Source organism: Poecile atricapillus, chromosome 5 (assembly GCF_030490865.1).
Source record: "Poecile atricapillus isolate bPoeAtr1 chromosome 5, bPoeAtr1.hap1, whole genome shotgun sequence".
Lineage (NCBI taxonomy): Eukaryota > Metazoa > Chordata > Aves > Passeriformes > Paridae > Poecile > Poecile atricapillus.
In genome coordinates, this window is record NC_081253.1 from 15,252,884 (window position 1) to 15,276,780 (window position 23,897).

At 53.4% G+C, this 23,897-nt stretch overlaps 1 protein-coding gene across 21 annotated transcripts in view; it reads right to left on the reverse strand.

Annotated features, from left to right (window-relative positions):
* Nucleotides 1-357: 357 nt before the first annotated feature.
* TNS1 (tensin 1) overlaps nt 358-23,897 on the reverse strand; it is a 65,920-nt gene continuing 42,380 nt past the window's right edge. For 14 of the 21 annotated variants that reach the window (XM_058839993.1, XM_058839991.1, XM_058839988.1 and 11 more), the window contains 16 exons: nt 23,287-23,367; nt 19,411-19,589; nt 19,025-19,163; nt 16,637-16,729; nt 15,687-15,722; nt 12,160-12,358; nt 10,504-11,372; nt 9,045-9,131; nt 8,285-8,416; nt 7,779-7,871; nt 7,021-7,098; nt 6,848-6,919; nt 6,600-6,768; nt 6,263-6,331; nt 5,882-5,914; nt 358-4,879 (listed from right to left, as the gene is read on the reverse strand). In XM_058839993.1, the coding sequence (XP_058695976.1) occupies nt 4,735-4,879; nt 5,882-5,914; nt 6,263-6,331; nt 6,600-6,768; nt 6,848-6,919; nt 7,021-7,098; nt 7,779-7,871; nt 8,285-8,416; nt 9,045-9,131; nt 10,504-11,372; nt 12,160-12,358; nt 15,687-15,722; nt 16,637-16,729; nt 19,025-19,163; nt 19,411-19,589; nt 23,287-23,367 (2,474 nt within the window). In that variant the 3' untranslated portion in view covers nt 358-4,734. The remainder of the gene's footprint in view (nt 4,880-5,881; nt 5,915-6,262; nt 6,332-6,599; nt 6,769-6,847; nt 6,920-7,020; nt 7,099-7,778; nt 7,872-8,284; nt 8,417-9,044; nt 9,132-10,503; nt 11,373-12,159; nt 12,359-15,686; nt 15,723-16,636; nt 16,730-19,024; nt 19,164-19,410; nt 19,590-23,286; nt 23,368-23,897) is intronic. The other 7 variants (XM_058840007.1, XM_058839996.1, XM_058840003.1 and 4 more) reach the window with 6 other exon arrangements.

Here is a 23,897-nt window from a genome sequence, read left to right on the forward strand (position 1 = left end):
CTAAAGGCAACCTGGGAAAAAGCAACAGGACTTGAAGAGCACCCAGTGGCTGCAGGGCAAGCCAGAGATCCCTGCTGGTAAACAAAAGCCCAGGCTGGAGCTGGAGCCATGTCGGAAGTTTGGGGGCTGTCTGGTTAGCCCGCATCTGGTGAACACAAGCTGCGGCTGGAGGCTGACAAGCAGCAGCACAACCCCTCCTTCTTCCCACACCCACCAGCCGGCGTCTGTCCGGGGGCCCCAATCTGCCATCGAGGAACAGGGGGAACAACAGCCCAGAGAAAACACAGCACCCACCAGCTTTTCATATGGGATTGGGGTTCAGGGCTTTTTCCCCCGTGCAAAAAAAAAAAAAACAAAAAAAACCAGAGCATTTATTCGTATGCTCCCTTAAATTTCAAGATACATTTCCAGCAATTCAAACACCAAGCTGGCATTCCAAGCAACAGTATATTTTATATAACTGGTTCCTTTTTTTGTTTTTTTTACCACTTTATAAAGCCATACAATGAACTGCAAAGAATCCAACATCTGTACAATGGGAAGACAACAGCGGAGTGACATTCACACACGGACATGGTGCGACCGAAGTCATCCTTACACGCACAACATTATGGGCATAAAGATACAAAATATAATGTATTTTTTTTTCCATCTATATAAATACACAGAAATGGGCGAGTCTAAAAGTTTGAAACTGTTTGTTAACACTGATTAGCAAATAAATCTGTAACATTTCCGAAGTAACAAAGACAACAACAACAACAAAAAAAAAAAAAAACCCCACGCATAACACGGCGGCACAGGATCCGCCAACAGAAACGTCATATTGCTTCCTTTTTTCTTTCTTTTTTTTTTTCCTTTTTAAGGAAAAGAAAAAAAAAAAAATTAGTAACCCCAAACCAACCTCGCAATTTGCAAAACAAACGAACAAAATGAAACAAGCCCCTGCGGGCTCCTTTGCTGTCTGATCATCCTGCCTGCTCCAACGGGAAGGGTTGCCTTTTGTTGATGCTGTCGTCTGGGGTTTTTGGGGCAACTGGTTTCTTTACCTGCCCGACCTGCTGGGTGGGGATTTACTTTGCACTTTGGTTCGGGCGGTTGAATTCACTGAAAAATCAATGCCCAGAGGCTGGGTTGGGTTTTTCTCCCTACCTGGTTTGTTTTCCATGTGTAATTTGACCAGGAGGCAGCCAGCAAATGTTGCATTCAGAGCAACTCCAAACTCTGCTCAAAACCATGAGCCCTGCTGTCCCCACCAGTGACATGGAACTGGTGAAGACCATGCATCCCATCAGCAGTTGATGACATGGGTATCTCCCAAAACAGCTCCCAAGGGCGGAGCCAGAGGCAGCCCCATTGAATGGGAATCCCATATTTTGTGCATTGCAGGTGCCACTGAGCAGGACAGACAGCAAATTACTTCCGCAGGGAGCATTTCCCAATTGACAGCAATATCAACAGCAAAGGCAGGACAGGCTTCTCCAAAGAACAAACTGACACAAAAAGGGCACGTACAATAAATTTACACACACACAAAAAAAAAAATATATATCTATCTATCTATATATATGTGGGGAAAAGTGCGTTTTTAAGGGTATCTTTGGCAAGAATATATGCAGTTCTTTGTGCAGGAAGGAGGGATGTGTTTGTGTGTGTGTGTGTGTGTGTGAGCGAGAGAGAGATACCATCCGGCTGCTGACAACGGCAGTGTGATTACAACAAAACATATGCTGGGCTTAACTCGTGAGAGATTGAATCTCAAATAGCATGACTGCACATAAAAAAAAAAAATAAAATAAAGAGTATTTTCTGTCCCTTTCATAAGGAAAAAAATATCAATACTAGGTCCTTGCCAGTCCCAGGACCTGGGCAATCCTAAATGCTGCTGATGGTCTCTCCCAGGGACAGAAAGGGTTGTTATACCTTAAAACCTTCTTTAAAGAAGGAGCTAAAGGGGAAAAAAGTGCCTTTAAAGGAAGCTGATATAACACCCGGCTACATCATTGGAAGGTGATTAGCTGTGTGTTAAAAAAATAATACAATCATCAGATGATTTTGTTAGTGTTTGAGATTTGGATACAAACTAAATTTTCAGCTAGTGGGTTAGAGGGGAAGCCGGGAGAGGCTCAGGGCCTGAAGCAGGCGTGATGCTATTGGCAGGTATCTGCTGGGGTCGGCTTCTATGCAACATCTCTGGGATGTTTAGATCTGCTTTGTTTGTATGGGGAGAAAAAGAGAAATAGGAGTTCCAAGCACCAGTTTCCAAGGCAGCAGATTAAAATAAAATTACATTATTATCATCTCTTTTCTTAGCAGTGAGAAAACCAAGTCTGAAAAATAGAGGCTTTCAAAAATATATTTTTATATATCTATAAACACAGTGTTTTCTCTGATGGGTGAATGGCAGGGTGAGGAGATTACGGGTGAGATCATCTCTTATCTCGCTTGAATTTCGCAGAAGGAGGGAATCACTTTTTGGAAATATCAAAAATTAAAAGTTCTCTGCATCTGTGCGGCCAGGAAGCCAGGGAGGGGGAAAGCCCCACCCAGAACCTCCTGTCCCACCACCACCTCACAACCAGCTCCTCACTACCCATTCTTTCACACTTCAGTACATCAGTAGAGCCTCTGCCCCGGCAGGCCTGTCCGGCCGCCCATGCCGTCACACCCCACGCACACACACACACGCACACAGCACGCACGCAGCGCTCACACGCAGCCACCCCGACACACGGGCCCCCGCCTCTTCCCCCATCTCTATTTTGCCTTGCTCTGGATTTTCTTTTAACATGCAGGTGTTTCCCCAGGGCAGGGGAAGGGGGGAATATAGTAGGGGAGATATGATGTGCGGAAAGCAATATGGCAAAAATAAATATTTTTTTGAGTGTAAATCTAACCTTTTTTTTCCTCCTTAAAATTTCATTAGCTTACAGTATTTTGTCAGTATAGCTTGTATATATACTATAGCTATCAAGGCAAGGGTGGTCCACAGGAGACAAGATCTCCAGGGGACAGCAGTGCTATGTTTCTAATTTTTGTCCCCAAAAGACTATCTGGGGCACTTCACACTGAAAACTTTGCCCAAAAAAGCTTTCGGGGGGAATATTTGTGGAAGAGGGCTCAGCAATGACCCCGCAGCTCCAGCTGGACCATTCCCCCTGCCCTAAACCTGCACATGTGACCGAAGCATCCTCTGCCCCCTCCCCAGCACCACAGGGCTGGGACCTCCACCTGCTGCACCCCCACCATGATCTCTCCCCCTGCAGTGGCACAGGGGCCCTCTGCCCCTCTCTCCACCCAACCTGACCTCCTCACCTACCAAAGCGAAGGGAAAAGCCGACACCACTGAAATCACTGCAAAACTCTGCTGCATTTCAGGGGCACAAGCCTTGAAAGAGATGGTTTTGGGGGTACACATGCATCAACCAGAGTGGCTCTCAGAGGACCTGTTACCTCCCCACTGAGCCAAAGTTGCCCAGTCACTGCAGGTCCCTTCCTTTTTTATTTTTTTTTAAATTTTCTTCCTTATTTTTTTAACGTGGCCTCCAAAACAAAAGGAGAAAAAAGCGCCTGAGTTACTTGTAGTCATTTGCCTTTCGTGCAACTTGAATGTCCATGCAATTTAAAAACCGCTTGCGTGTCTCCGAAGAGCTAGATAGGGGTAGCCACGGGTCTGCTGCTTTGCACAGGAAACCCACCTGTGCCAGCATCAGCTATTATTATAATCATTATTATTATTACAACTATTCCTTTCCATTCTGTTTTGGTTTTTTTGTGTTAAGAGAATGTGACAGGCCGCAGGAGAGAACTGCCAAAGAGGACTTGTGACGGGAGGGAAAAGGGGAAGATGGGAGAGGAGGTGACTTTCTGCATCCTTCCGGTTCCTGGGGAGTATCCACCTTCCCCAGGTGCAGGGCAGCAGGAACCCCCACACCTCCTCACAGGCTGGGGAGCACAAGAACCCCATGGGAAGTAGAGAAACAGCGTGACCCCCCTCTCTGGGTGGACTCACAGGGTCTCAGCTGTGACTGGTGCTGGGCTCTGGGCCAGCAAAGGTCAGCCCATGGCCGAGCTCACCAGGGATTGGAAGGTTCAGGACCAATTTCCTCACGCCCCCAGCAAGTTACAGGTCATAAGCAGGTTTTAGGGGAAGCATAGGGACCAGTAAGGACCCCCCTCTGCAGCTGGACAAGAGAAGGTTTCTGAGAGCATCTCTTCTGGTGTCCCATAGACCCAGGGCATGTCATTATCTCCTACAGGTCAGTTCAAACACACAGCAGATGGAGCTGCTGGGATGAAGCTTCTTCCATGGTTTTTGCCAGTTGCCTCTTTTTTTTCCAGATGGAAAACACCAGTCATGGTCCCACATTCAGTCCCAAATGGATATCACCACCTGAGGCCATGATGCTGAAAGCTGGAAACACACCTCTCACTGCCGCCTTTGCTTTGGTCACCTTCCCTGCAATGGGACATGCATCCTGTCTGGCGTGACTTTGTGGCTCTCTTTTGTAGGTGCGTGGCTTTGGTTCCTCTGCGTGTGTGTTTGGCTTGTGTTGAGTTTTTAGGGGTTTTGTTGGTGTTTTTTTGTTGTTTGCTGTTTTCCTCCAAAATTCCAACCCTTTCCCCCCTCCCCCCCAATTCACTTCCCTCTCCCACAATGCACTTCCTCACGCTCCTTCTCGGATCAGCTCCAAGTCCTTCTCCAAAATTCAAGAATCACCCGCAAGTGCCAGCTCATCTCTTCTGGCCGGAGCCAAGCATGACCCTGGAGACAAAGTTGACGATGGCTGCAGCTGGCTGGTCTGGGTCCAGCTCAGCAAAGAGGTGGCAGATGTTGTCTGTGGTGCTCCCTTGCTTCCTGGCCACAAAGCCGAAGAGCCTGCATGGGGAGAAGGCAAGAGCCTCAATATTGCTCCTGCAATGGTTACCACCACCCTCTTCCAACATGGCATTGTCCCACTTCCCCTCTTTAACATCCACCTCTCACAACACATCCCAAACCAGCCTGCATGAAGGCCCATCTCCTCTTCCCTTTGCTGCAGTTTCTGTGAAGGCCAGGTTTCAATCACTTCTTGACCAAACCGCCCTTGCTCTGAACATCCCTTCCCAAGTGAATCCCAAAGAAAGGACCTTCCAGATGATCACAGCATTGCCTCAGTTTGGCCTCTTGAAGTCAGAGGTGAGAGAGGCTGGCCATTGGGGTAGAGCCTCTAAGAGATGAAGGCCATGCAAGGACAGGAAGCTGAGTGAGACCATCTGTTTATTTCTGTGTGTCTCTCCCCTGATGAATAAAATGTCCCTTTTTTTTTTTTTAATAAGAATGTGCAAACTCGAGTTATAAATACAGGGGGAACAGAATGTGAGACAGGCCCAGGCTAAGGCATTTCTAATTGGGGAGGGGAAATATCCCAGCAGCTGGACATCCTAATAAAAACCCCTTCGCTCACACAATGGCTAAAATTAGTGGGAGCTGGCCCCTGGAAATGGGCTCAGCCAACAGCTCTGTGCTCCCATGGGTCAGGACAGGAAGGACAGGAAGAAAAGGAAGAGATGACCAGTAGTTCACATGCCATCAGCATAACCCCCAGCTCTGTTCTATAAGCTGGTTCCCAATGACTCTGTCAGGAGAGTTTCCAGTTCCAGTTTCCAGTTCCAGTTCAGCCTGCTCTGACCAGGAATTTGGGGCTGAAAGATGGATCCAGGGCCCACAGGACTATGGTCTCATGCTTGGGTGAGACACTCCCACAGTAAGGAGCTGAGCCTATCTCACACACAGCCAGGATGCCCCGCACAGGGCATCTCCCAGCCAATGCCCAAACAGGCAGAAATCACCTCAATAGCAGCTGGGAGGAATCTGCTGGGAAGCACAGAAAGTACTTACTTGGCTGGGCCACTGCCATCAGTTTTAGTCCACCTGCAAGGAGAAGAGAAGGCGTGAGAGACGGTCTCTTCTGCACCACACAGACAGACAGGGCCATGATGGGGGCCACCACACCAATGCTGGAAGGCCAGCCTGGCTTTGCACAGGCTTGGCTTTATAGGAAAATTATGCACCTCTCCCTCAGCATGAAGGTGCTTGGAGACACCAAAAAGTCACCATAAGAAGCTGGCGTAACACCACAGTATCCAAGGGAACCTTGCATTCCTGCTCTCTGCAAGAGCAGTGGAGAGAGCAAGCAAAGACTCTGCTCCAAGCATCCCAGGAGTCTAGAGGAGTGAAAGGGCTGGGGGTCATGCGGTCCCCCCAGCTTAGGGTACTCACTTTCGTTCCTGGGGGTCCAAGTCACAGAAGGTGACTGTATTGAGGGGGTAGTGTCTTCGGAAGAACAATCTGAAACACAAAGCAGGGAATGTCAGGGTCAGGGAGGCTCCACCACTGTCCCACCACAACCCAGCTCCACCAGCCTAGGGGACACTGCCATAGGTCTCCCATAGGATGTTCCAAGAGTCAAGGACAAAGCCAAGCCATGTCCATGACCAGGTTGATGCCATCCCAGGGACATCCTTCACAAATACACTTCCTGAATCACAGCCCTGTTTGCTTTGGGAATAAGCCAACACTGGCTTTTGGCCAGAGATGTGACCATGGAGGCTCTTACTTCCTCTGGTTGTCTGTTAAGGTGATGCCTTGTGCAGAGACTTTGAAGTGGACAATGGTAGCTGTGGGCGTGGGGTCAGCCACCAGTGTCTCAGCAACAGCCTTCGAGATGGCCTGGGGGCCTGTCAGAGACTCCATCTCCACTGAATTGATGAAGAGGACGTTGCAGGCTGGAAAGGGAGACAGCAGATGTGGGGTCAACCAGTATTCCAAGCCAAGTTCACCCCACAACAACCCCTCTCAACTCACCTGCGCCCTGTTTGAGGAGGTCCGTGGCTGAATTGGTGGCTGACGCGGAGTCTTTCTTTTCCTCCATGGGATCTAGAAGACACAGGGTGGTTACTGGTGCACCATGCTCAGAAACCTACCCCTCCCTGCAGGCTGTGGGGACAGATGTGATGCCTTCTGGTGCTAGCTCTTACCTCGGTCAGGAATGACCAGCTTGCAGGGCAGGGCCAAGGGCGTGATGGAGTGCTGGTACACCAGTGCTGAGAGACAGCCTGGGGAGAGAGGGAAGATGGTCAGCACAGGGCCAGCGTTGCCAGATGAAGAATTGTTTGCACCTGCTGGTTTAATACAATGATCCTTTTGCAAAATCATTAGTCTATGGAACCACACAATCCAAAGTACGATAATCATTAACCAAGGAAAGGAATAAGAAACTCCAGCTTTCCCTGATTAGGTCACCATTGCTCCAGGTGGATGGAAACAGGCTTTTAGGTGGATTTCTTCACCAATGGTCCTAATGCCACATGTGGCAATTCCTCTCACTGCAACCACCATGCAGCCCACCACAGAGGGCTCAGGGAGGGGACAGAGGTGCCAGGGCCACTTTAGGAACAAAAAAATGTAACAAAGGTCTTCGTGCAGCTCCTCAGACAACATTAGTCACGGAACAAATGGAACAAGGGGAGCCCCTGCCCCCCACCCTCCCAGCAGCATCAGTTGTCCTACATGTGTGTGTAGAAAGTTGCGTACCTATGCACACAGGCACATTTGAGTGCTCTCACAAGCGTGCATGAACATAGATACTCCAAATGCCCACAGGATTCAGTTACACAGGGACAAGAGGCAGAACAGGCTGTCCCAGACACCCAACAGCTCTGCTTTGACAGTATGGCAAAGGCAAGGCTCTCCCAACCCAGCCCCACATGTGGAAAGCACAATTGGGGACACTTACCAAAGTTAGGCTCGTTGGGACATCCTTTTAGTTTCACACCTCGTGAGCTCGTCTCGATGAGGAAGTGCCTCACCAGCTCATTGGTCAAGTCTCCTGGGAAGAGATGAGATGTTTTCACACCAGAGCCACCCTCCTCCTATTACTATGCAGTACCATTAAGAAACCAGTGCTCCAGCTTATGGGAGGGGTCCCTAACACTAGACACGCCCTCCTCAAATCTGTCCCTTCACACAGGGTCAACCACAAGCCAAGCTCCCCCACAGTGCTGGTGGGCTGGAGGGGCTGTACCCATTTCATTATACCAAAGTCCAAGATGCAGGTGCTACTGAGCCCTCCACAGCTCAGGGCAGAGGGTGTCTGGTGCTTCCTGTGCCCTGGGAGGCAGGGATCCTGCCACATCAGCACATACCCAAGGGCACGACTGGCTCAGCAGCCCCAGCTGCCCGCTCACCCCAGCTGAACGATGGAAAGCATCTCAGCGTGGGAAGGAGAAGGCCACACAATACCTTTCTTGTTCTGCTGCACGACCGTGGGAGGCGGAGAAGCAACTTTCATGGCGAGGCCATAGGCTCCCCGGAAGGAGTGGCTGTCTCGGATGATGAAAGCCCCCGGCTCCCTGTCCTTCAGCAGGGCAATGGCTGCAGGAGAGAATGGCAGAGCTCAGAGCTGACACAGTGAGAATCAACACAGCCTCAAGACACCAACAGGTGTAGGTTGGGATGGGATGCCCCAGCTCCACATCTCATAGCCAGGCACTACAATGTTACCATGCCTCCTGCACATCTGAGTGGGTTGCCAGGCACAGGCTCATCTTCCTCCACGTCCACTGCCCTTGTGTGGGCATCTCCAATTCCCACCCTGCCTATCTCTGAGCAACCAAGTACTGGAGAGCAAGCAGAAACAAAGGCCCAAATGCTGGACCATGCCCCTGAAGGCATCCTGCCACCTCCTTGTTCTCCCCTCTCATTTTAGCCATGTTTCCAAGAAGCCTCTGAGCATTATTGACTCAACATCCAGGTGTTTTGCTCTCCGAACTGCAAACATATCCACTGCACACTGCAGGGACTGGAGATCCTCTACCAAGAGGGAGGTTTGAAGAACCCACATCACACAAACCTGCAGCTTAATGGGGCTTCAACCCCCATCTGCAACAGCCTGAGCAGTCATTATTCACCTTCACTCTCAACTCAATCCATAAGGGAAATCCTTGCTAATCCCTGTGATCCCAGACATACCCCAGCTCCCAACCCTGTGTCACCTACTTACCCTGCTCCCTGGAGATGTCTGGTTTGTACCAGTACTTGGAAGTATCCTGCACAAACTTGACATTGGCACGAGTCTCGGGACTGATGTCTGCAGGAAAGGGAAGAAAAGACAATTAAAAAGTTAAAAGATGCTGTATCTGGAACTCCACATCCAGCCAAAGCATTAATATGTCCACCTCCTTTCAGATCCAGCACACTGCACTAACCTCAGCCCAGTTCCCCACACCCACACAGGCTGATCACTACCTGGAGCTTATGGGGCTGCTGGGCATCTAAAGCTAAATCCAAGCTCAAGGGCTGTCAGAGGGCTGTGTGAAAGATGAGCCTCTATGGCACAATGCCAGAGATTAAATGGGAATTCTTAATTTAAAAGAAGATGGCAAGGTAAAATAAAAACTGTTGGAGGAAAGAGGTATGTCTGCAGGTACCAGGGAGATCCTGACTTCAGAGGACATTCACTGCTTTCTAATGTTCAACATTTGGATCACACTTTACAAAAATAGGATGAGGGAAAAAATAGGTTTTTTCCCTTATCTTTGCTCTCTGAAGAGGAACTGGGCAGGTCAATCTATCCTGGGCAAAGCAGCTCCAGTCCCAGCCTGACTGTGCCTTGTTCAGTACCCACCAGTGGCACAGCCCCAATGGGAGCTGGTCCTCTGGCTGTGAAGCTGTCATTTACTCAGGCAACAATTACAACAACCACCTGCTTTCCAAAAACAACCAGGCAAACAACCAAGACGACTGGATAGCATCTCTGCTGGAGACACTTTATCAGTCCTCAGCAATCTGGTCACCTTTGGAGATGCAGGGGGCTCACTCCCCTCTCCAAGCCGCTTGTTAATTGTTACAGGTTTTAATTGCTCATTCATCCCCACTGGGAAAGGTCCCTGGCCACAAGAGTCATGGAGCCAGGACCAGTGCCAGAGTGCCCACAAAGGGCTGCCTGCTCAGCAGAGAAACTGGCCCAGCAGCCGGAGCCACCGCTGCCCCACAGCTTTATTCTCCTGGTGCTATCAGCCCAATCTTGACGTCACCAAGGTGTCTGTAACTGGAGCTGGCAAAAGCGTTCCAGGCAGGATGGCACCCGGGGCACGGCACCATTTGAAATGAGGAGGCAGCACCACAGCAGGGTCTCAGTGGGGTAAAGCCCTCTGGGAATGGGGGCAAGAGGTCAGTGCATCCCCACGGCAGAGAAAAACGCCTCCAGGAGCTTTGATCTCCTCATGCACATCTCTGGAAGCTGTTTATGCCAGAGATGCTGGTCGGTGTTTTTCCTGTTTGGATTTGTCAGAAAGCGCAGGAAATGGCCCCAGCCCCAGCGGTGCCTTTGGTTTGCGGATGGACAGGAGGGGTAAATCAGGACATGGCTGCAATCCCTTTCCTCATAGCAGGCAAGGAGGAGGAGGGGAGAGCCTTGAGTAGGGCAGGGGGACACGGGGACCTCCAAGAGCATCCCTTACCTGGCATGGAGAACTTGGAGAAGTCGGGCAGAGTGTGGGAGAAGGCGACGGCGCTCCCACCGCTGGGGCTGGACATGCCGCTGGAGAGGGGTGAGGACACCTTGCCATTGACAGTGGCATAGTTGGGGAGGCTGTTGGAGCGGTCCCCAGCCGACATCCGCCGCTTCTCAGGCAGAGCAGGCTGCGACGTGGGGCTGCCCTGGCGGTAGGCAGCCGAGTCCGGGGAGGAGGAGTGCGGCGTGCTCGTGCCAGGGTAGTACGCTGGGGAGACAGGGAAGGACGGCGTGGAGGGAGGCTGGTAGCCAGAGGAGCTGCTCTGCCGAGACAGTGTCAGGTGCCTTTCCTCTGGGCTGGAGTAGCCATACAGGGGGCTGCCAGGGGATGTGGCTGCCGCTGCTTGGTGCCTGGACAGGCTGGGGCTCCCTGGCGGGGCCACCAGGTTGCCATGGGCCACCACAGCATGCCTGCCCAGCCCAGGGCTGCCAGGAGCGCCGCTCATGCTGGGGTTGACGGCTCTTCGCCCGAAGCCAGGGCTGGGCGGTGTATTTGTAGCCACTGTCCGGTGCAAGCTGCGAGGGCTCCCTGGCAGGGTGTGGACCCCCACCACATTGACCTGTGGCTGTGGCCGAGCTTGGGGTTCTGGCTGGAGGCCAGTTCGGCCATCAGGGTAGTCAGGGCTGCTGTATGTCGAGCCCGGGACTCCTCCTTGGACCATTGCAAAGGAAGCTGGAGACGAGTTTTGGTAGCTGCTGTGAGCAGAGGGCAGCTGCGAGCCAACAGGCGACCGGTACGAGGGCTCAGCTGAGGCATGGGGAGGTGTCACCGTGCCATGGGGGCTGCCTTCTGACGGGTAGCTGCGGAGGGAGGCCCTGAGGAGAGATGAAGAAAGGCAGAATTCAGCTCCATCACTCATTTCTGCTGCGGGCAGGGACTGGCACCCTCCTGCATGCCGCACACAGGGAAACTGAGGCACAGAGCCAGTCAGCTATTTGATTGTTCAGAGGCAGCTGTGGGTCCAGCCAGCTTCATGGAAGCAACTAGAGGCATCTTTAGCTCCACCCTGAATCCCCGTTCCATCTCAAAATATGACTTTCTAGAGATCAGAGCCTTTTTCCAGCTCTGCTCCCAGCAAACACCTGATTTATTCTGCCCTGCCAGCCTGTGTGGTTGCACCTTGTAGTCAGAGGGGACAGGGACAATGGCTCCATTTCACCCCAGAGGATGAATGCTAGGGGTTAGCACAACCCATCCCTCCTCCCACTCCAGGGGACAGGTTCCCAGTGAGAGGTTTCTGAGGTCCAGTAACCACCAAGTGACCAGCAGTGACCCAGATTTGTGTTCTCAGGGCACTGAAGTGTACAGTTGGCTGGGATACCCAAACCCTGCATAGAGAGATGTGGGTCTTTGCAAAGGCAGTTTCAACTTGGGAACAAGCACCATCCCTGAAGAGGTTCAAAAAACAATTGAACATGGCACTTAGTGCTCTGGTTTAGCTGGCTTGGTGGTGTTTAGTCAAAGGTTGGACTGTATGATTTTGGATGTCTTTTCCAACCTTAATGATTCTGTGGCTCTGTGATTGTGATTCTAAGCCTGTGCACCAAGCAGGGTTCAGCCCCAGCCCCACCCAGTCCCTGGGACCTGCACCTACTGCCTTACCCATCCATGCTGTGAATAGGGCTGCTGGTGGAGACAGGGCTGGGGGCGATGAAGGAGTTGGAGAAAGTGCCATTCCTGGTGGGCACCTCTGGGCCTCCAGGCTGGACAGCAGGCTGGGCAGCGGGCTGGGCAGCGGGCAGTGTCCCTCCCCTGCCCGTTGTGGCCGTGCGGGCCACTGACTCAACATAGCTCCTGGGCTCTGCAGCAAAAGAGAAGTGGAAACAGATGAGCTTACAGCTTGCATGGGAAGGGGACCACACCCTTCCCAGGACCCACATTTCACGCCAGTGAAAGTGCTGGAGCTGACCTGCTCCAGCTGAACATTTCCCCCTACCTCTTTCACCAGGGCCTGTGTGAAAATACATCTGACTCATTCAAGACCTTGAAGTTGCTTCAAGAATGCTGAAGACCCCAGTCAGGGTACAGTGAGCGGAGTCATCCCTTTCCTTGAGGGGACTGGAACATGGGACCACGATCCCTTTGCCCGCCACAGCCTCTTCACCCTGCTCTGAGTCAGCGTCCCTCCCACCCAGGATGCCACAGAGAACATGTCCCGCTCCCTGTTCATCCACAGCCCCTAAATAAAGAGCCAGGGACTCTGCCCAGCCTGTGCTGACTCACACGGGACTGTGATGACAATGCCCTGTCCCTGGTGACTGACTGAATGACTGGTCCCTGCCCTCTTCAGCCCACCTCAGCCAGCCACCTTCAGCAGCAGACCAGAGGGCAACTCAAGCTATTTCCACTGCAGCGTCCAACACTTTCACTTCCAGCCCAGCTTGAAACCGGAGCCCATGAGCATGACCAAGAAAAGTGATTTTCCTTTAGAGTCGCCAAGCTGTCCCGTGCCAGGAGCAGTGGGCTGGGCTGGCCATTACTAGCCATGGCAGACACCAGACCCAGTCCTCTCTCATACCTTGCCCCCTACCTTCTGTTCCACCCAGGCTGGTCCCCATCCTGGGGAAAAAAGCCCCCAGAGCCCCCACCAAAAGCTGCACCAGAGGAAGGGGCTGCAGCTTCAGTCCCATTCCCCCAAGCCCCACAGCCACGTCACACCTCAGCTTGCCCTACGCAAGATCCACTGGCATCAAACCCTAAGGGCAAGACAGACTTGCCGGTCCCTGGCTCCAGGCTGGCCATGCCCAAAGCAGCTCTGCAGTAGTAATTAGCATGACAAACATCATTATTGTTATTATTAGTCATAACAACTGGGCTCTGGCTCAGCCTGCTGGCAAGCTGGTCTGCTCACAGTCAGCAACGCCACTGCACAGCTCCACGTTCAGAGCTGGAGCAGAGACATGCAAGGAAAAAGACTGTCATAGGTCCCACTCCTTCCCCTGCAGCATCTCTGTGCCCCATCTGTCTGTGGAGAGGGGAGGAGGAGTCCCTCCTTTGGGCTGATGTCCCTGGCCAACAACCCCAGGGAAGATCTGAGCCAAACCAGATGATGAACCTCTACACAGGCTGGGTACCAGCATCTAGGGCAGGACATCCTGACTGACAGAGATGAGGCACTACCCAGGGCAGCTGCAAGAAATTCATGGCAGCTTAGGTAATTAAATTAATTTCACAGCTACTCACTTTTCCCCTTCCCAGCTCCCCAGCCCAGACTAAAATTAGCCAGACAGTACATATGAGTCAGCCTGCAAGAGGTTAAGACCATAGGGCTGTGAAAATGCCAGCCCCTCCTAAAAAGGCAGGAGCAGGGGGTTCGGAGCCTGTGCCACAGTAAGGTGTGTGGCCATGGGCACAGGTTCCAGTACACTGATTCAATATAGGACAGGAGAAAACAAAAGTTAGGACGTTTCAGGCAGGATTTTTTTTTTAGGTTGAAAAATCTGATCTTGCCTCCTTGTGTTTTCTTGGAAGGGACTCTGGAGATGGGAAAATGGGTGGGAAAATAGAGAAGCTCTGAGTCACCAAGGAGATGGGTATTTGTTTGGGAATCCCAGATCCGAGCAGGGCTGCACTCTGGCCAGAAATCCCCAGTGCTGCATCTGTGTCAGACTGTTTTAAAGCCTCCTCAGAGCTGAGAGCCACATCCTGAGCTCCCACACTGCCAAAGCATCTCCCATACACGGGGCAGCCATTCCAGCTGAGATCTGCTAGGCAGAGCATGGAGGGGCAGGGACTCCCCCTCCTGGAGTGTGGCTCCTGGAATGTGAGGCTAAGTGCAGAGGGTCCTAAGCCAGTAGTAAGCCAAAACACCAGTCCCTTCTCAGAACCATAGATTCAATGCCCAAAAATATCATTTTAGAGAGGATGAAGCAAGGCAAGAGGCCCATGGTGGCCACTTAGCCTGGGCAGTGCAGGGTCACTGGACATCCTTGCTTAGGAGTCAACCATCATTCAGGAGGACAGAGATGCAGGACAGCTTGAGCTCCTGAGGGTTAGTGGGAAGGAGAGGAGAGGCAATGTTTGAGTCTTTGGAGACTTAAAGCTGCACAGAAATTTGGGGGAACTCATGGGGGAAAAGCCTGGTTTTAATCCAGCTTTGCTTCCTTTAATGTATCCAAAAAGCCATCACTGAAAAATCAGTTTTGAAAGTAGAATTTTTTTTCAAGCAAACACTTTCTCCAGTATCACACAGTGTTCAGGTTTTGGCTGTGTGCATTTTGAGAAACTTCCAAGAAGAAATGCTGATGGCTGCTAGGGCTAGAGGAAGCACCGCACCCACCAAGAAGAGACGCCCTTTCCCCAAAACCCATCTTGAACATACAGTTCCTCATCCCATCTCTGAGGGCCCAAAAACTCATTGAAAGAGGAAGTAAAACCACTCAACAACCGTTACCTAGCAGGCAGCACTCCAAGGAATCACAGCCACTCCCAAAGCCTGTGTCCCCACACACCAGATGTGCCATCCCAGAGCCCACAGTGCTGTCAGCACAGCCACTCTTGAATTGACGTCCCAGCTCAGCCCCATCCTTGGCATCCCCAAAGTGGCACAACCCAGAGACAGAGAGGTGGGGGGAATTTGGGCAGCTGCCTGGTGGGCAGAAGATGTGCACCAGCTGCTGGTGCTGCACCACTGCTCAGCTGGCTGAGCTGGCAACACACTGGTAGCCTCTGCGCCTGCTGACCTTTTGTGCTGCACTTTGGTTTATTTTCACTCTGAATGGCAATAGCAAAGCCAAAAGGGGAGGGAAGGAGACTATAACTGGGGCTGTTGCTCCCAGATCCCCGCCAGGCTCATCCAAAGCTGGCGGTAGCATGCCAGCAACCCTAGCGTGCCACCAGTAAGGATGCCACTCAGTGACAAAGAGCTCTCAGTCCCCACAGATGACTGCCACACAGTATGACAGACCTTCAAGTCCAACTTGGACACTGAGAAATCCGACCATGACACAAGGCATGATGTGCCCCTCCTCTAAAGGGAGCAGGACAGGCGAGACTTGGGCTCAGACATCCCTGAGGGACAGCGCAGGGGAAGTGTGCTGGAACAGATGCCTGGGCCTGCTCTGAGTGACAGTCCCAACAGTGAGGTTGCATGAGGAAGAGAGATAGAGAGAAAGAAAAGCCTTTCTTACCTTCTCCAGAGTCACCGCCCGCTTCCCCTTCTAGCTCTGAGAGATGGAGGGGCAGAGGAGTGATAGCAGTGGGAAGAGGGGCAAGGAAGGTGCAAGACAGAAAGAGAAATCAGAGTTAAGCAGCTCTGCCTTGCTCAGGCAGGGGCACACAGAGCACAAAGGAGCGCCCCACACCTCCCAACACTGTGCTCCAAATTGAAATCCAGCCTCAGACACCCCCACATCACGTCAACATCCCAGAAACTACATCCAAAGCCCAGGAGGCTAGCTTCAGATGGGAAAGAGGGAACAGTACAGCAGAAAATGATCCAAGGGCTCCTCCAAGAAGCCCAGCAAGCACCAAAAAAGCATCAGCTCACCCTTGAGGGCAGAGGGAGAAGGGTCTTGCAGGGCGAGCTCAATCAGCCTGTGGCCCCCAGGCTCAGATGGGTTTGAGGAGGTTACACTCAGCCCTGAGCTGGCTCGGGAAGGGGCCCTGGGTGCTGGGGAGCAGTAAGGTCTGGCTTGGCAGGCTACTCCAGGACATGTCCCCAGGACAGCAGGGCCTTTGCACTCAGAAACTGCTGTCCAGGGTGGAAAGAGCTCTGGATATTGTTCTGGCTGACAGGCTCAACTCCCAGAGACCAAACTGTCTCCAGCTGTCCTAGGGAGAAGAAGGAATGTAGCGGGTGGGAGAGGGAAGAATATGGGGCTGGGCAGGAAACAGAGACACAGGGTTATCTAGCCTTCACTGCTGAAGACCTTCCTGTGCTGAGCCCCCCAGGGCAGCACAAACATCCCCCATGCTTACACAGTCCCAAAGTCCCCACAAAAGGCAGCAAGGACCCCTACAGCCATCTGGCCCCAAAAGGGAGATGGAAGTGCCTTCTCCAAACTAGGGACCCTTCCGGAGTATCCTCACAGATGCCCCCACAAAAAAATCTGCCTGCAGTCCCCATGTCTGCACTCACCTCCCACTGGATGCAGCAGGATCTCAGCCGGGTTGTGGGGTTTCAGCCCCAGTGCTGAGAGCGGGGTCTTGGCCAGGCCAGGGGGAGAGCGCACTGTCGGCACAGTGGACACAAGAACATTAGTGGAGGGCTGGGAGGTGACGCTTCAGAAAGGCTGGAGCTGCCCATGGGCTCAGAGCCCCCATAGCCCATCCCACCCACCGGCTGCAAGGGAGGGCTGCTGAGAACACGGCATGCCCTCGAATGAGGCAACACCCTGCAGAAGGATACTTCGGGAAAGGAGACAGGGTGGGAGGTGACTGGGAACAAGCACCCTGCCCCACTGCAAAGCTGGCAGGATGGAAAAAGGGGACAACTCCCTTCAGGGCAGACCCAGACCCCATCTCCCACCACCATCCCCATAAAGTCCCACCATAAAGTCATGAAGCCCCTTTCATTTCCCCCATGTGAGCAGCCATCCCAACCCAGCTCTCCCACACCTGAACTCCTTTCTGCCAATCCCCACATCTGGCTGGAATCCAGCTGTCCCAGAGCAGCTCATCACCCCCATAAAAGGGGCAGAAGGACTGCCAAAAAAAACCTTGCCCTCCAGACCAGCTCAATGGGTGGGTGAGAATGTTCACGCAGAGGGATGGCAATGTACATGTGAGTTCTGCACCCCTGTGCCCAGACATACACACCAGCAGGAGCTGTGTATGTGCATATGGCTATGGGAAGGATGGCAGTGGGGTTTCACAGGGCAGGGCAGACCGCCCCAAGCAGATCGCACCTCCTCTCACCTCCTCCACACTGGGTTTGCCCCATCTCCCTGATGCTGTATTTTCCCATATCAGGGGAAACCTCAGGGCATCACCTTCAGCAAGAGAGACCAAAAGGCACGAGCCTCCAGCAGTGTCTGAATGTCTTTGACAGGTGGCACAGGCACAGGGCCTGTGGCAAGGCTGGGAGGCAGTGGGTGCTGGGAGGTCCAGAGGAAAGCCAGACCCTTGCCCTGAGGCCAGGTCCACCCAGCAGCCTGGGGCTGGAGCAGCCGAGCAGCCAAGTCCCTGGGAAACTAAGACAGCGGCACCTTCCCCAGTGGGTGTCTGATTTCCTCAAATCCAGCTGACCCCAAGCCACAATGTCAGCTCACACCTCAGCTGGCTGATGAGCAGCAGGGTCCTCACAGGGCCAGGAGTTCTCCCGGGACCAACATCCCCCAACAGAGGGGAATTGCTCCTGTATCCCCCAGGGTCACTTTGGCAAGGCCTGAAAGCTGCAACTTCAAGCTTCCCAGGCTTTCCTGGCTGCTGCTGGATAAGCAGCACTGTCTCAGGACCACAACCCTAGCCAGGCTGTGTCCATCACCTCTGCAAGTGACTCATCCCCCAAAACCACTGACCCACTGCCAAAGGAGCTGCTGCTGACCCAGAGCCGAGCTCTCAGTCCCCAGGAACAACAGGGCCATTTCCGAGCTGCCAAGCACCCTGAGTGCTCCCACACTCATCTCCTCATCCCAAGAGACAGGGCTCAAACATCAGAGCACTGCAGGGAAGGAAGAGCAACAACCCCAGACCCCTTAGGCTGAGCTGTGGGGGGGCAGGTGGCTTCACTTCAACCAGGACATGGCATCAGAGGGAGCTGCGCTCAGCCCAAGCATCCCCAACCCTAGAGCATCCCTCAGCCTTCAGCCTACAGAAGTGTTTTAGAGAGCATGGGGGGCTGCCATCTTTTTAATGGGTTTCCCAGTTGACTGGCTGCTCCACTGCACTGCTCTGGCCCAAGCTATGCTGTGCCAACGTGTGGCTGCTCCTCAGGGTTTGTTGCTCAAGCTGGTCACACAAACCCAGTCCACACAAACCCACCATGACTGAGAGAGGGTAAGTCAGAACAGAGATGCTGCACTGGAGAAGCAGAGACAAGATGCATGCAAAGAGCATGCATCCCAGCCTTTTTCCCCTCTTGCCTTTGAAACTGTGAGCAAGAAGTGACATGGTGTGCGTCTGCCCTCCTGATCTTCAGTCCCTCCTGCCTCCCCCCTCCCACTCGCCTGCCACTGCAGCTTTGCTTCTCGCCATGCCATGCCAGTAGGAAAAATGGGGAGATACAGGATTGGGATGGGGTGAAAGCATGCTTCTCTCCTCATCCAGTCTTGGGATCCCATCAAAAAAACACCCCAGTGAGTGGAGGGTGAGAAAAAGCCAAGATGAAGTGCCAAGCATGGGATGCTGAAGTAAGTGGAGCATGCATGGAGTGGCAAGATGTGGAGGAGAAAGGAGGATGGAGAGGAGGAGTGGATAACATGGCAGTGGGTATGTGGAACCTGGAGCTGTCTGACCCTTGGCAAATTTCTGGCTTGCCCAGAGCCACCCACTGAGCCCCTCTGCCTCCCGTAGCCACGGCACTTACAGGTGTTGGAGTAAGGGGTTTGTGGTGACACAGGGAAGGCTGGGGTGGGGGGAGAAATCTCACCGCCGCTGGAGGGTGGGCTGGTGGGGGAGGCACCCTCCATCTCCTCGAAGGCTTCCTTGTAGCTGTGGAGGTGAGGCTGGGAAGATCAGGAAAAAGGGTCAGTCCCATCCCTATGATGGACACAAACCTGTAGGACACCCCAAGGAGAAGGCAGAGGGGGCAAAAGGAAGGGTTTCACCTCCTCCCTGCTAACTACCACCACCACTACCGAAAAAACCATCACTGATCCCCAACTCTATGGATGCTGTGAATGCTGAGCAAACCATCCCCCTCCCCTCCCTGAAGGCCACCCCCCAAACCCAGCACTCCCTACTCCACCACACCTCTTTGGGCCTCCCTCCAGGGTTGGCTGCGATGGTGCTGACCACCTCAGGTGAGAGGACTGTGGGGCTGCGGGGCGAGCTGGGCTCTGGTGAGCTCTTTTCATAGTGGCTGTCGCTGGGGGTCCGCTTGCGGGCAGGGACAGCGCTCTCCTCCAGAGGCTTCTCCCGGGACTGCACCCCTGCAGGGCAAGCACAGGGTTGTAGAAGGGTGAGGAGCTGCCAGCTGAGATGGGGACCAGCAGGAGATGCTCCAGGCCTGACCTGAGAGGTCTCAGCTTCAGCACTCACCTGCATCAAACCCCCAGACCAGCATGGGTAGCTGGAGCACATATACCCTACAACAGTGACCCCATGATAAAGCAAGGCAGGGTTGTGGCTAGTGGCTGAAGCGCTGCACTAGCCTTCCCAAGCACCAGTAGATTCTTGGAACTACAACCTCCAGCAGTGGGTACAAGGGGCAAGAGCATCCTGAGATTAGTCCAGACAGCCCAGCCCTGCAGAGTCAGGAAGCAACAGGGCCTCCCAACAGCATCACAGTGGGAAAGGACCAAATCACCCAGCACAAGGACAGCTGTATTCAGCCTGCACCCCTGCTCCCACAGCCAGATGTGGCTTCAACCACAGCAGTGGAAAAAGCCTGGTTTTGTGAATCCCTGAGGCAGAGGAAGCACTGGATCAAGAAGAAAGAACCCAACAGAGGAATGGTGCAGGGAACCCTAAAAAAACCACTGCTGCTCTGTCCCCAGTGCAAAGCCCCTCTAAAAGGAGAGATCAGCATCTCCCCTCCATCTTCCCCCAGACATCCTTCACAGGTCCCAGCAGCATGAACCACCAGTGTCCACAGCATGGCAGGAAAAACAGAGCGACCAAGTCATCGCAGGAGAATGGGTTTCTTGGGCTGTGGAGATCCCCATTGGCTGGGATAAAGCCCAGGAACACCAAGTTGGCACAGGGCAGGGCAGCTCAACTCTCCCAGCACCTGACAGTGCCCAAACACACTTTCTATCCCACCTCACCTGGCTAAGAGGTTAATCTGGGTTCATGGATGATGGTGCAGTCCAGGCTCAGTGCACAGCAACCCCCCAGGGTATGATGGGCACAGCTCAGAGCCCCGTGGGACTCACACTCCTACCCACTAGCAGAGGTGACAACACTGTCCCCTCTACTTTTCTCACAGAATCATTAAGCACTCATGCTCCCCTTGGTCAGCACATTAGGGAAGAAAAAAAGAGAAAAAGGAGGGGGGAAAAAAAAAAAGGAGAAAGGCCAGCATCACGCTCCAGGAAATGCACTTTTCAAACACCAACTCCTTTCCCACGGGCTGGCGGAGGAAAACCAGCCATCAGCTGCTTCCCCTCACTCCCCGGGGCTCCGCATGGGACCCAGGCCCCACGCCCGCTGACCTCCCCTGCTCACTGCTCGGCACACACAGCAGAGCGCTCCCGGCCGGGGAAGGGGCTGCGGGGACACGGGGGAAGGAGGTGTCCCAGGCACATTTCTAAATAATCAGCCCAGTGAATGGCAACAACAATCAAATCGCGGCTCGGGGGGAGAGGCGGCCAGGCTGCGAGGCGGGGGACTCGAGCCAACGGGGCTGGCTCCAGCCGCGGAGGCGGCCTGGAAAATTCCACTAAGAGCAGCTTTGAAACACAACTCCCGATCCCTTCTGCAGGTGCTCACCGGCACGGGGGAGTGGCCATTAAAAAGACTCGTGGAGAGAACGGGGGGACACAGAGGGTCCCTGGGAAGCTCTCTTGCAGGTATGGGCAGCACTGCATAGGGCCACCCCGTATCTTTTGTCCTGCTCTTCACTTTAAGGGAGTAAAGCCCGCAGTTGTGAACACAGGGAAAAGCAAGATACTGGGGAGGGGCGGAAGTAAACGCTAATATTTTCTTTTTTTCCTTCCACTTTGTGCACTACGGGTTCTCCTGAACACTGCAGGAGCATCACCAGGAGCATCCCCCAGCCCATTCCAAAGTGAGCTGCAGGGCCTGAGCACTTCAGAGAGGCAGGGACTGGCTCCTCGAGCTGTGCACGCCTGCCTTGCTTTGCATTTTCCATTTGGGAAGCACTAAATACGGCAGATGGATGGAGCCTGACAATCAGTGCACATCACACATCTGCAGCGTGGGACCCCCTGCTCCGTCCCCAGGGCTTCACGTCACCTAACCACAGGGTGCTGGATCTGGCCCATTGGGACACCCAGGAGCTCAGCAAGCTCTGGCTGCTCCACTCCCCAGGCATGGAAAGTGGCCGGGGCCACAGGGAGGGGAGGGAAGGGAAGGGAAAAAAGGGACTCATTGTTCAGGAGCAGAGAGTGGGAAACTTCACGGGCCGCCCGGAGCAAAGCCTGGAGGAAACCCAGGCTCTGAGCATGGCTCTCCCGACCCCCTGGGTGATTTATGGGATGGAAACTATGCTTGAAAAACAAACTCTCCTTTCCCCAGCTTGCTTGACCCCCTCAGCAGACATATAGCCTCCCTTAGCCATGGTACTGTCACTGGATTCACAAGGATGCCGTGACTGGCTGCAGGATGGCAGATTCCTGTCCACAAAGGGGGAGCAGCAGCCTGCACCCCACTCCTCACCCTCTCACCCAACCTCCCGCTGCTCATTTAAGTGCCTAACCCAGTACAAACCCATTGCCCTCAGAGTCAGCACAGCTCTAGGGCTGGGGAAGGGCAGGAGGCACAACAGCTGAGGAAGGAGGAAACAGGAACGATGGCAAACCCAGGTAATTTTGCAGGGGGGAGCCAGGTTTTAGGTCAAATCAGGAGGCAGCTGCTTTTAGGCCACGAGATGCTAGAACTAGGCAAGAGCCAGGTGATGTCCCCACAGTGGACAGGAGAGAACAAAGAAGCATCCCAAGGCCCTCAGGATGTGCGCTCGGCAGTTAAAGCCAGATGGGGACACAACACCCAGGGAAGAGAGATGCAAACTCTCCCTGCCTTCATGAGAAACAGACATTGTCCTGTGCTGCTCATCACCAGAGCCAAATTCACGCCATCCTGACACAGATCACTCCCCACATCCCACCTGATTACCCCAAATGGGTACGATAAAATACTCTGTGCTGAGGATTGGGAGGGTTCAAACCTCTTTGGTTCTCCTGGGGAGAAGCCCAAGGTGCCAGTGGGAAGAGAAAGGTCACACAGAAAGATGGTGACTCCCCAGCCCCACTCCATCTCCCACCTTCTCCTTGCCCTGGGACAAGTGGGTGCACACCAAGCATGCATCACTCAGGGCAGGCTCACCTTCAAGGAGCAAAAGGCACACTGCATAAAATCCAACCTCAGCAGCCCACACCCCCCAGCCGCAGACCAAGACATGGGGATCCCTAAACTCTCTTGTAGGAGAGACCCTCCTGGGCTGACAACTGGCTAAACCTGGATTCTGTGGAACTGCAGCCCAGCTCCTGCTTCCCAAGGGAGTGAACCACAGTCAGGACAAAGCTTTGAAGGGATGCAGCAAGGGTCCAGAACTGTCCCAGCAATGAAAACCCCACCAGCAGGCAGTGCCAGATGCAAAACCAAGCGTGGGCAGGGCAGTCTGTACCCAGGGCCAGGGGCTCCCCCATCACTGGAGGAGTTCAATGGGAGCCCTGACCATCACTCTGCTGAGAAAAGGGATCAATCCTGCATGGAGATGGTCTCCTGAGCCTCCCTCCATCCCACATCCATGCAACACACAGATCACTCAGCATGCATAGAGGAGAAAGGAAGGATGAGAGGGAAGGAGGAGTGAAGGGGAAGGAGAGAGAGAAGATGGGAAAAGGAAGGAAGGATGAGAGGGAAGAAAGCAAGAGAAGGAAGGATAGATGGGGAAGGTTGGAGAACAAGGAAGGAGAGGAAAGGAAGGAGGTGGAATGAACAAACCGGAGAAGGACCGTTGCTGGTTCAGAGGAGGACGGGGGACTTTGGTGCTCTTGTTGAGTTCCCTGAGCTTGGCGTTGTACTCTGCCAGCATACCAGGACAGGGAGTGCAAGGAGGGTGGGAGGTCACAGAGGACAGACACAGTCCCCCACAGAGAGAGCAAGGGGCAGACAGGACAAATGTCACAAGATACAACAGTGGGGAGAGAGAGAGAGAGAGAGAGAGAGAGAGAAAAAAGAAGAGAAAATATTAGCTGGGGTCCAATAGATGAGTCTGGGGTCATTTGGGGTCTGAAGGAGCTCGGTCTCTGCTTGGAGCTGCTTTTCCATCAGCCAACTTGCCTGGCTCCAGGCACCACATAAACCCGTATAGGAAATCAATGGTGGCTCCTCGTCATATATATCTGTGTGCAACACCACAATTGTCCCATCACCATTCCCTCAGGCATGGCACCACGCAGGTCCCCTTCACCACAGAATTCTCAGGGCTGGGACAAGAAGGGGTGACCCCAGATGCCTTGCTAGGACATGAGAGGAACTTAAAGGATGACAGGACCACCTCCCCTCTGTGGGGATTTGTTGGGCATGCCAGCACTGCCCTGTGCCATCTCTTC